The sequence below is a fragment of the Vespula vulgaris genome, chromosome 2 (assembly GCF_905475345.1).
Source record: "Vespula vulgaris chromosome 2, iyVesVulg1.1, whole genome shotgun sequence".
Classification (NCBI taxonomy): Eukaryota; Metazoa; Arthropoda; class Insecta; order Hymenoptera; family Vespidae; genus Vespula; species Vespula vulgaris.
In genome coordinates, this window is record NC_066587.1 from 1,046,889 (window position 1) to 1,060,235 (window position 13,347).

Sequence of the window (13,347 nt, forward strand, 5' to 3'; positions counted from 1 at the left end):
TATATATATATATATATATATATATATACATATATTTTTATAATTATTATATATAATTTAATATATATAAATAAAATATATATATAATTTTTATAATTATTATTAGAATATTATAAATCAAATTTTATAATATAATTTACAATTTCGTTTATTGATAGATTATATAAAAAAAAATAAATAAAGCAAGAAAAAGAAATAGACCGTACAGGTAATCTTTCTCGAAATTTGTTAGTTTTTCTTTCTCCTTTTTATTTACGTGAAGCACGCCGGTAATTCGTACAAGAAAAAAAAAGAATAATCACTCGTCACGATTTGTCCGTCAATCTACTCGTAATATAATATAATTGCGTGGAAAATTAAAAGAAAAAGAAAAAAAAAAGAAAAGAAAAATTACAAAAAAAAGAAGGAAGAATGTCGGCTAAAAAAATTCTCGAAAAAGAAAAGCAATTGATTTTTGAAAATCGATTATGGCGTTGGAACAAGGGGTGGGAGAGGAGACTCGTTCGTTTAAGAAACTTTTGCCTCAATTTTTGTATTATACAAAATTGTCCAAAATCGTTTATTTACCGATGCGATATAATATACACTTGCGTCTTACGTTGTTACGTGATCAACAAAAATTACGTACGTAAGTACGCGTTTTACGAGTCGCGAATGACTCAGAAGATTGTGACGTGTAAAAATCCTGTCAACGAGACGGAATCTCGGAACGTGGTATTCTCTTTCTCTCTCTCTCTCTCTCTGTTACTCATTTAACGATTAAGTCGATTCATTCGTGGTACGATACGATGTCGAACACTTTTAATTAAGATCGTGACGTTTCTTTGGTAATTCCTTCCTTTCATCGATCGTTTAAATTCTTTTTTTTAAATTCCTTTCTTTTTTTTTCTATCCATCTTTATCTCATACTAATGTATAGATCAATCTCTGTCTATGTGTATGTGTGTGTGCGCGTGAGTATTAATTAGACAAATTGTAACGTTTGAATTTGCGTTAACTCTTTCGCTTAAATCAACTTATTTTATTTTTATATTGTGATCTCTTTTCTATCTGTGTTTTTCTTAAGAACGTATAGATGTATGTGTGTGTGTGTGTGGGTTGTTAGATGCATCGTATGGATTTGCTTGATTTCTTTTTTTAGATCAATTTACTTTATTTTTAAATTACTATTTCTTTTCTGTCTATCTTTATTTCATACTGACGTACAAATACCTATATAAATATGTCCGTGTATGTGTGCGTGTACGCATATATATATTAAATAGTTCATGACGTTCGAATTTGCGTTGACTCCTTTTCTTACATCAATTTACTTTATTTTTAAATTACTATTTCTTCTCAATCTATCTTTGTTTCTCTTACGAACGTATATACATATTTTCATACGTATACTTATAGATATACGTGTATATTTTTATACGTACGATTATAATTTTATTGAAATTATAAACATTTGCATTAGTTTATATATTCCTATTCTTATATCATTGACTTTATTTTTAAACTCCTTTATTTTTCCTATCTTAAATTACTTATATATATTTATATTATACGTAGAAAATATATGAATATATATATATATGTATGTATGTGTATGTATATACATACGTGTATACATTTGTTTGATTATTAATTTATTAAGATTTTGACGTTTGCGTTTGTTACTCTGCTTGTCTTCTATTATATTTTTTCCATACTCGTATCAATACTCATATATTTCTGTATGTGTGTGCATACATGTATGTGTGCGTAAACATGTGTAAATTTATCCGCTTGATTAACGTATACCCTTTCTTCTGGTAGGTATTCTATTTGTCCTACACATATATCTTATTTCTTCTCTCACACAAATAATTGGGTCAATTGAATTGCCGCACGAATGAACGCACAATGTCGTACGACTTATTTTCCGTCTTATTTTATTACAACATCGATTAGATAGATAGATCGTCCATTTGTCCGTCCATTCGTCCGTTTATCTTCTTTATTGATCTCTTTCAAGACTATACTAAAATAGAATTATTTTCGAAATAATAAATGTAAGAGGCCGATCATCATCGAAGAAGGAAGGAAGAATCATCTGAAGCTATCTCTCTCTCTCTCTCTCTCTCCTCTCTCTCTATCTCTCTTTCTGTTTCTGGAATACTACGACAAGATCTTCGTGGAAATCGAGAATGTGTGTGTGTGTATGTGAGAAAGAGAGGTTTATTTTTTTTTAGAAGCTAATAATAACAAGAAAAAACGTTCATTTCATCTGACGTAATTCTGTGACGTAGATCGTATTGATATCGTCATTTATGGCTAATTATTTTCTTGCATATATATATGTGTGTGTGTGTGTGTGTGTGTGTGATTATTATTGTATTTTAGTATGTACTATAGTATACTATTAGAAAATAAATTTAAATGGATTTTTAATTCATATAAATAAATCTATAAGAAAATAATGGAGTGTAAATATATATTAAAAAATATATGTATATACTAAGTGTAATATAAATAAATAATTATTTATATATATATAATATAATTGAATAAATTGTAGAATTATAGTATATTAGTATGCCGTAGTATTAATATATTATTAAATATATTTTGTATGATATTTTAGTATATTACTTTAGTTAACGAATATAATTTTTGTTTAATAAATTTCTCTCCATCTCTTTCTTTCTTTCTTTCTTTTTCTTTCCTAATTATTTAATTAAAAAATTGATATGTGGAATTTAATCAATGATGATAAGAGGGCGAAAAATTTCCGATCTGATTTTCTTTTCTCTTTTTCGTAATTACAATATAAATATATATATATATGTTATGGATATATAATATACTTGTTTGTAAAAAATAATCAATGTGAGAAAGTGACGATTAGCATCGTCTAGAGAGAATTTGTTCTCTTGAACGTTTCAACTACCCCTTAGAAAGAAAAAATAAAAATAAAAAATAAAACGCTGTACGTATAGATATCCACTTCGCGAATTGACGATAATGAGTAATACGGACGACATTGACGATGATGACAACAATCACACGACGATTGGAATGAAAACATTAGATCCATCTATTTTTCATTCGGTGCGTCAGGGTGGCGCCTAAAGAACTAAGAGAGAGAAAGAGAGAGAGAGAGAGAGAGAGAGAGAGAGAAAGTAAGAAATAAAGAGAGAGAGAAAGAGAAAAAGAGAGAAAAAAATAACATTGACCTTCTCAGCGATGTCTTTTATCAAAACGACATATCTAAATTGAAACGATTGATATTAGAAAGATGAGAGATCAAGAGGAAAGAAAGAAAGAAAGAAAGAAAGAAAAAAATTATTGATCCTATACTTTTCCTATACGTATAATACACTCGAATTCAAATTAAATATCAAATTAAAAAGTCTTTTAAACTTTTTTCTAAGACTCGACTCTTCTAGATAAAAAAAAACAAAATACTAGAAAAGTATCTGTACATATTACATTAATATGGTTGACTTCTAAAAATTAAAAAAAAATAATACTTTTAATTTTGTAATTTTCATGTATGTATGTACGTTCGTATGTATGTATATATGTATGTATGTATGTATGACTTAAATAAATTTGTAAATTTTCATTTCATTTTATAGTGCGGTAATATGTTTATTTTTAACTCGTATAAAAATTAATTATTATAAAATATATGTATTACTTAGTATAGTATAATCATATACTATTATAAGTTATATAGTCATACGGTATTATAACTTGGTATAATTTTTTCTTTTATTGAACACCACAAAAAAAAGAATTGAGTAACATAAAATAATTAATATTTTAATGATATCCCACACGATATACGTCATAGAAAACAAGAAACAGAACATATATATATATCAAAATTGAACAAGTCTTTAGAAAATATCCTCATTGATCTATTTCAAGAGATGACTCAATTCGATCAAAAAATTTAATTAAAGCATACGTCATTGACCGAGTTTATTAAAGACCTAAGAGAAAGTTTGTATATACATATATGTATATGTACTTGATCTATTCTCTCTCTTTCTCTCCATATATGTATATATCAATGAAAAAAATAATAAATAAGAAATGATTCAAATATATAGAAGCCATAGTATGTGTTCGTGTTTAAAATGGTACCTTTATTGCCGACTTCGTTTGTGCTTTTAAAACAAACACACAGACACACTTTCGACGCGATCGCACAATATTTTGTTTATATTTTTGCCATTTTTTACATTACAAAAAAATTCACAGAAAATTTTTTATTTTCTCCTTAAAGTATACCTATGTATATGTATATATATATATATACATATATATATATATATATGTATATACGTACATACATATCATAGGTATGTATCCATATATGTACATGATTTTACATAAATTCCATTAACACTTTAAATATTAATTATGTAATCTTGTTACTTTCAAATCACATAATCACCTTTCACCATAAGTCACCATATGTCATCATAAAATCATGTCACCAAAAAATTTATTATTATTACTATTATTATTATCATTATTATTATTATTTTTAGTATCATTAACTCATAATCACAAAAGTAATGCGTTTGATAAATACATTTATGTAAAAATTATATATAAATTTAATGATAGGTAAACCTTACCGTATAAAATATTAATTATTATTTTAAAGTGTTACCAGATTTTATGTAAATTCTGTTCTATATATACATATACATATATACATGTATGTATGTACGTATGTATGTACATATGTATGTACTTATGTATTTATGTATGCATGTATGTATGTATGTATGTATGTATGTACGTATGTATGTATGTATGTAGAGCACAAATCTGAATGAACAAAGTTTAAATCGATTTGCAATTGACTGAAACATTCGTCGACTTTTATACGTTTACATTATCACTTCTCTTCACCTCTTCATTTTTGTTTCTATGTATATACAAACACGCGAATATTCGCTTATAAATTAATTTCTAGATATACGTATTAAACGTATTGCTAAAATCATCATCGTCAGTAGCAGCAGCAGCAGCAGCAACATCATCATTATCATCATCATCATCATCGTTATCGTCATCGTCATCATCATCATCATCATTAATCGCGTTCTCATCGATCATCATTAATTATTGATAATATCCTGAGGTAAGATCTTATCAACTAAACCACCTGTAACAACAGGGCCGTATTTATCATAAGACGCGTTAAACGCAAACTGGTATCTCACTGTTTCTTCTTTTTTTTTTGTTTTGTTTTTTTAATTTAAATTTGAACTAATTTATTTTTATACTTTTTTTAAATGCAAATATGTGTATATGTTCCACACACACGCACATACATACGCGAGCACACACGCACACACATATACACAATGTTGTATTAGCTTCTTTTTATTTTATTAAAATAATTTTTATTATGGAAAGATTATCGACTTTTATTTTCAATGAACTTCAAAAAGAGAACAGAAAAAAGAGGATATAGAAAAGAATTTGAGTAGAAATTAGATTAATTAAAACAGACATCTATTTTTCCGACGATTTTTCCTAATGATGTATTGCGCTTAGGGCTTTCAAAAATATAAATGCGGCCCTGTATCAATAACCATCATTCTCTCTTCTCGTAGAGAGGCCTGCATGAAGGACTTGTTACTTATTTTTTTATCATTAGTATTATTATTATTATTACTGTTGTTGTTATTATTATTATTATTTTATTATTAGTATTATTATTATTAATATTATTATTAATATTATTACTATTATGTATTTTATTCTTTTTTTTTTTAATGTTTTTAATTTTTCGTCGCTTCTCGAACTCTCTTTCTCTCACAAGCACAAAATCTGCCCTTTTTGAGAATGATTCGTGTAGGTATCAAATTTAATATACAAAAAAAAAAGGCAGGTTCGCGCATATATATATATATATATATATATATATATATATGTATCTATGTATATATGTATGTATATACTGGGATCATTTGGAAAATTCGCAACTTTTTCTTTTTTTTCCACTTTAACATGTATTTCACTTTAATAATGAAATTTATAAATTTAAAAAAAAATAAAAACAAGAAAAAGATCGCATATTTTTCATATGGCCCATGTACACCTTTAGGATTGCCTGAGCAACGAAGTTGTACAATGTGAGTACGTAGAGAGACACGATATCGATAAATATTTGTATATTTATATTAATATATAAATAACACGTGCACACATATATACGCAGTCATACAAATACATATACATATATATATATGCGTGTGTGTGTGTACTTCCAAACATACAAATATATGTATCCCATTCATCGTCAGAGCACACATTATGGATGGAGTTATTCATAATAGTTTTGCTCGTATATATTCAGTGAGAGTATATTATATATATATATATATATATATATATATATATATATGTATATAATTTTAAATTATACATTCATACATACATATATATATACATATATAATTTCTCACATTATATATAACTCTTAAAATTATTATTCAAGGTCGGAAATGACGCTTAGGATGTAAGAAACGACTCTCTTCGTGTTTAAATCTTTAGGAATCGTTTGAAAAAGATTTGTTTTGTCGATGCAAAAGTAGGAAAATAGCGAACAAGACCCAGCGCCATTTTGCTTTTCTCTTTTGTATTATTTTTTTTTCTTCTCGTTTTAAATCTTGATCTTGCATCGAATCATAAAAGATATTTTTTTTTCTTCATCAACTGTACAACGGGTTGGAATAATTTCATCCGATAATTAGGACGGAAAGATCGACGAGAATGTTTTGAAATGTCCGATGTATCAAGTTTCCTATGGCAAATACTGGGCATTATCTTTTTCATTATATTTTATTATTTATTCTGTTTATACGGTAAAGTCTTTTATCCGCTATGGCGAAATATTTTTTTTTTCTTTTCTTTCTTTCTTTTTTTTTTTTTTTTTTGGGATAAATGATCGCGTTCTTTATGCTCTGTTTATTTTTCATTTTTATTTTTATGTATATTTTTATTCTATTTTCTTTCCCTTTTTTTTTTTTTACTATCAGAAATTAATTTATATGTGACGTATGTACACATGTGTATCTATGTATTTATGTATGTATGTATGTATGTATGTATGTATATATGTATTGTAAATATCTAAGAGAGACAAAAAATTTCATTCTTTCCCTTTTTTTCGCAGCATTCGATCGGACAAGAATAAAAAAGAACAAACAAAAAAATGAGATTAGAAATCAAATTCCTATGCTTACATATGTTACATGCGTTTTCGTCTTTTTTTCTTTTCACCTTTTTTTTCCTTTTTGTTTCGCGTTAAGTACGAGATTATGCCGTTAACACAAATAATCATTTCTCTAAAATGTCACTCTTTTTTGTTCATTTTAGTTTTTCCTATCTATACAGATCTACATGTCAAAAGAAAGAAAAGGAGAAAGAGAGAGAAGGATAAAAATAGAGAAAGAGAGAGAGAGAGAGAGAGAGAGAGAGAGAGAGAGAGAGAGAGAGAGAAAGAGAGTTACGAAAGAAACTATTTCTAAATATACATGATCATTCGTTTCTTGGCTTTCAACTGGCTGAAGAATAATAAAAGTATTATATTAGATAGGCTAAATTTCTATATAATGTAAATTTATAATTTGAGATTTACGATTGTTCTTTTTATGATGTATCATCATCATCACCATCATCATCGTTATCATCATCATCATGAATTATTTATAAATACATTCATGTCCTATCACAGGGAGAGCCTACAATAATTATTACGGCCCTGAAATTATGTCTTTTTTCTTCTTCTTTTTTTTTTCATTTTGTTTAAGAACGACTAGAATTCTTTCAATGTTTATACTTTATACAGATAGAATCTTATACATTAACTATTATGTTACAAAATTTGTAACACACATTCTTTTTTTTTCTTCGCAGGAACCTACCAGATAGATATTGTTGGAACACTTTTACAGTGGATTTTTTTTTGCGAAGCTCTCTTACTTAAGATAAGGTTTATCTTCTTTTCTTTTTTTTTTGTTTTATTTTGTTTTTACTTTAATTGTTTTTTAGATCATCCGGATCTATTCAGATCTATTAAATTTTTGTTCGTAGAGATTATTGTTATGATTGATTATAGAAGATGATACTTCATTGTTGATAACCATTGGTTTGATTCTGTGCCTCTTGACTGTCTATACTGTAACCAGTAATGCTATCTGGACTCTGTAGAGATGCTGCATACAATGGATTCACTGGAGTTGTATTCGTGTCGAACTGGGTCGAGTCGTAAACACTGTGATTCTGTAAACAGAAGAAGAGTATCTATCCATAATAAAACTTATGTTCTCTTAATAATGTGCAATATATTGCATATAATTAATTAATAATTAATTAATTAGAATAAATTATCTATGGATGTGGCACATATATAGATTATAAATTTGTAGAGATATTTTAGAAATTAATTGCGTGTGATATATGTAAGCAGAGAGTGCATCCAGCAAAGCATAGCTTTTACTAATGCATGAAAACTTTACTTTGTGATTAATAAACAAAACAAACAAAAAAATAAGCACACGGCCAATTTGTTTTTATTATATCGTTTCGGTTGGATACGAATAGTTTCATCTTTAAAATAAAATAAATGTGTTAATAATAGGCATAACCAAGTTATAATATATATATATATATATATATATACACACATATATATATATATATATAAATAAATAAATTAAAACCAAGTGCATATATAGACTACATCAAATTTTGTTTAATTAAGAGCATTTCCTATAATCATGCTATATATATATATATATATATCTACACAAATGCGCATCCCCCACACATACACAACGCATACGTAATATACAAAATCTTGAACGCATTTGATATCTCGTTGATACTAATTTTTAAAATTATACTTAAATACCAATTAACCTGTTATACTACGATATTCCAATATATGCATCAAAATCAATCAAATCGATCAACTCTTTCTATATATATATATAAATTCATGAAATTATTTACTACTATATACAAACTATATATTAAAATCCTGATATAGTCATCTAAAAGTTAGTACACATGTGACAAATTATTTACAAAGATTCTGTCTGCGTGTATAAAGATTTAGATTGCTCTTTAATTGGTTTTTCATATCTGGTTGACATCAACAATGACAAATATTGATTTAAATCAGCAGATTTTTTTTTTTTTTTTTTTTTTTAATACTGGAATTAATTTTTGAGATTTTCGTCGTTGAAAATGACACAATCTTGGATATTAAATATTTTTTTATAGAAACATCCAAAAATATCGAGCAATCAATTTTCTGATCGATTTTGAATAGATTCTAAATCTTTATCCTTTTGCAATCTAATTTCGCTTCTATTTTTAATACAACTATCTTTATTTAATATATTCTGCGATCTGTCATCACCTAACAGAGGAGAATCTAAAATATCTAAAGATTTTTCAGAAAAAGATTTGGAATTTTTATCAGTCACTTCGTTCTTTCTATACTTAACTGATAAGTCATTCGATGATTCTTTGTCGAAGGATGTAAATACTGTTAAAGCATTCTCCGAATTAATTTTTTTTGTTGGAAAAAAAAGATTCGAATTACTACTGTTTATTCGAGGATTATAAATAAAATTACTAGCGGTATTTGCGGACGATATTAAATTAGAGACGCTCTTGGCTGTGCCGAGTTTAATTTTATAAGATAAGTCACCTTTTAACAACGGATTGTAGAATTTAATATCCAGTGAGCCATTTTGAATATGACCTACACTGTCCGACTTTGTTAAAGGATAATGTGCAAAATCATTTATACTTTTCTCTGCACTAAAACGTCTAGCGAAATTTTTAATACCAGATGATTTATGTAATGTGACCTGTGAGTCATAAGGATTAGTAGTATTATATTTAGAATCCTTCGCAGATGTTAAGGAGTACAGAGAAGTCCTATGCATTGCAGTGGATGATGCCTGAGGATCATACAGGGGCATGTGAATAGACGGAGTATGGACCTGATAGATGTAATCGCTGTCAGTTTTTAACGATGAAAAACTCTGTTGATGAGGAAGCGATACAGTATCTTCGTCCATTGCGTCGTCAACTTGTGCTTTGTAGGAGAACATTATCGAAGGTTGCGAAACGCTAGAACGATAAATTACATTTCTAGATAACGACCCTCAAAACTAATATAAAAAAGAAACGTTTATGAGAGCAAACACTTACCCGAGGAATTCTGATAGGAAAGTGTGATATACCAATGGCGTAAAGAGAGTTAAATAAACTGCTGCAGTAAAATCTACGATGCACAGTCCAACAGGATTTTGTGTATAAGTTAAAAAACCTGCACCAATTGATTGTACTAGATCCATTGTGGCCAACGTGCCCGCATAAACGTAAAAGCTTTTCCGTGCTATAATAACACGTCATTAAGATATCTATATTCGACGTTATAATACATAGAAATATATTATTCAAAATATTCAATTTCCAACTTACTTGGAAGTGCTAAACGTTCTCTTAATCGTGTCCATGGTAATATCAATATAAAAAGATATATCTAAAGAAATATAATTATTTCCAATTAAAATAAATTTTAAATAAGTACAAGTATTATTATTTATTGTAAAAGAAATATTACCGTAGTAAAAACGAGACTGCTGCAAAACCAAAACATCATACCCCCATGACCAAACACATAAAAATCTCTACTTGGAATATGGAATGTGTCGTCTGGTAAAACTAATTCTAAAGTTCCTTGAGTTATAGTAAACGCTAAAGCGATAAGAGATGTGGCAAGTAATACTCTACGAATACTCGATCGACTATCTAAATGTCCTAAAAAATAAATGCGTTTAGTTAAAAAAAAAAAATAGAGCGATTCGTTAAGTAAACGATAAAAATGAACTTACCAAAAGCTAAACCAAATATTACCACACTCATTTCTGTAGATAATAAAAAAAATCTAACCGTAACCCAAAGCACTTTATCTGCTTTACCACCAACGGTAGCTGCAGCATTAACCGTCATTGATACAACACATCGTATTACCGAGATAACGACGTTACAAATAACAAGTCCATAAAACGCTAAAAATATTGGACTACTCGTTGCACGTAATTTAAGCCTTGCTCTGTTAAATCTTATAGCAATAAATAGAAGAAATAATAAATTCGGCACTAGTATAATAATATCCCATATACGAACTCTGAAAAATACTACAAGTTATACGATGATTTTGTACTTTTCTTCGATACGGTCTCATACCTGGAATCCTTAATTTCTTTATACAATATAAGCTTGCAAAAGTGATCTTCTTCGTCCATTCCAGAGCTTGCATTAGGGATCATTGTGCTAGGTAATTCGTATGTATGCCAACCCTCGGATACAGATTCAGGCTCTGCATTAAACATACTTGCCGATGTATTGGATATACTAAATCCAAACCATGTCTTATGTTTTCACTAATAAAAAAATTTTATAATAATTAATACAACTTTTAATTGTTTAATAATTAAACAATCTTACTACTATAACCTTATAAAAGCATTTGTTCTTAAATGAAAAACAAATGAAAGTAACTTCAAAGATAATATCTAACGATATAACCTCAAAATTGTCTACAACTTTTTCCAAGAATTAATAACTTCTACCTAAAGACTAATGACACGTTATCTACTAATTACTACGAGAAATATCAAAATAAAAAACGATTGAACTATATATTACAAATTCCAAATTCCTCTTGTAACAGATCAATACTAAATACTTTGTCAGATCACATATATATAAGAGGAAATATAACGCAACTCAAATAATCATGCACTAATTATAAGCTTCTTATCCATGAAATAATACGATTAAACATAGAAGTGACAAAAATAAATGATAAACACAAACAATGTACGATAAATTTTCATCGTTTCCATTGTTCTATATATCTAGTAACGGTAACAATAGTGATAACAACAATAACGACAATAATAATAAGAAAAAGAAGAAGAAGAATAATAAAACAAAACACAACAAAAGAAAAAATACGATCGAACAACGTAACATCCTTTCGAATCTTCTTTTCATGCATTCATCGACAACTTAACCTATAAATCACCTTAATTAAATCAAAACAGTTGACCGTCGAGAAAAAAAAAATGAAATTAAACAAACAAAAGGGAAAGAAAAAAGAAAACTGTATCGCGAAGAACAAAAATCTTACGAAAAATACGATCCGTACAATTTGAAATTTGCCGCTTTTAATGACGTTCGACAATTTTACGCGAGAGAATCGTTTTCAATTGATTCACATAATTTTATAATAAGGACTACGAAACAACTTAATATTTGTCACTAACATTAAGAAGATACCGTTGACTACTATAGGATTGGGCACTAATCAAATAATATATTTACAAGATAATAGACTTACTAAACATGCGACAGATATCATCATTTCTCTTCCATTCGCAATAAGAAATTAGAAAAATTTCTTTCTCGAATTTTCCTACACAAATCCACAAACTTAGACGTTTTCTTTTTTTTTTCTTCTTCTTCTTCTTCAACCCCCCCGCCCCCACCCCGCTTTCTGTTTATATACGTTTATCTTTTTCCAATTAACGCATACTGCAGTCAAGGACAATCGTCCTCCTGCAATGACATTAGATCACAAAAAAGTACAACCGTGGTTATACTATCTTCTTTTGAAAAATCAATTAATTTGTTCTTTTTCTCTCTATCTATCTCTCTTTTTCTTTCTCTGTCCCTCCTTCCCACCCTCTCTCTCTGTCTCTCTCTCTCTCTCTCTCTCTCTCTATCTCTCTCTCTCTCTTTCTTCTTAAACTTAAACTTACACTTCCAACGTAAAATAAATCAAACATTGACTATCTTACGATGATAATAATCACACTCTAAAGATGGATTATGTACATATGTACATGGTTATGTATTACTTCAAGCTCACACGAGATATACATACTTCTTTTTATTTCTTTAATGCAAGCACAAACAATAAAGATGTTATCACACGTTGACAGGTGACGCCACGATGTAAAGGTGAGTCCACGTAGATTTTATCTCAAATTGAATCTTCATTTTTTATTCTATTTTCTTTTTTTTTGATTCGGAATCGTTTTTAATGATTGATAAATCTAGACATTTGAACAAATTATTATTACAAAATATGACATCGTTTTTCTTTTTTCTTTTATTTATAATCAAATAATTCGAATAATTAGTTGTAAGTAATGTCCAACGATATAACGAAGAATTGCTTTCATGTATATTTGTCGTGTCGCAGCGCTATCTGTCGACGTGTTTTCTCAATTACTTTCTCAAACGTTTGCA

The 13,347-nt window shown here is 28.0% G+C and overlaps 1 protein-coding gene across 12 annotated transcripts; it reads right to left on the bottom strand.

The window, feature by feature from the left end:
• Positions 1 to 4,103: 4,103 nt before the first annotated feature.
• On the bottom strand, positions 4,104 to 13,246 carry LOC127072258 (transmembrane protein adipocyte-associated 1 homolog). 12 transcript variants are annotated; one of them, XM_051012640.1, is made up of 8 exons: positions 12,434 to 12,841; positions 11,275 to 11,471; positions 10,920 to 11,215; positions 10,649 to 10,845; positions 10,507 to 10,567; positions 10,234 to 10,420; positions 10,023 to 10,152; positions 4,104 to 8,286 (listed from the first exon to the last, which is right to left on the bottom strand). In XM_051012640.1, exons 2-8 carry the CDS (start codon positions 11,418 to 11,420, stop codon positions 8,134 to 8,136), a joined length of 1,170 nt encoding a protein of 389 aa, XP_050868597.1. In that variant the 5' UTR covers positions 11,421 to 11,471; positions 12,434 to 12,841; the 3' UTR covers positions 4,104 to 8,133. The 12 variants fall into 12 exon arrangements, with proteins under 12 accessions (XP_050868597.1, XP_050868582.1, XP_050868533.1 ...); XM_051012625.1 differs by lacking the exons at positions 4,104 to 8,286; positions 12,434 to 12,841 and adding an exon at positions 12,980 to 13,246 and having other exon boundaries at positions 8,661 to 10,152; positions 10,920 to 11,225; XM_051012576.1 differs by lacking the exons at positions 4,104 to 8,286; positions 12,434 to 12,841 and adding an exon at positions 12,980 to 13,241 and having other exon boundaries at positions 8,661 to 10,152.
• Between the last annotated feature and the right edge of the window lie 101 nt (positions 13,247 to 13,347).

Coding starts and splice junctions, on each gene's coding strand:
- LOC127072258 (XM_051012576.1), bottom strand. CDS start 11,420: ATGTTTAATGCAGAGCCTGAATCTGTATCCGAGGGTTGGCATACATAC. Junction 10,846..10,919: donor AATATTTGGTTTAGCTTTTG/GTAAGTTCATTT, acceptor TTTATTTTTTAG/GACATTTAGATAGTCGATCG. Junction 10,568..10,648: donor GCAGTCTCGTTTTTACTACG/GTAATATTTCTT, acceptor ATATTTCTTTAG/ATATATCTTTTTATATTGAT.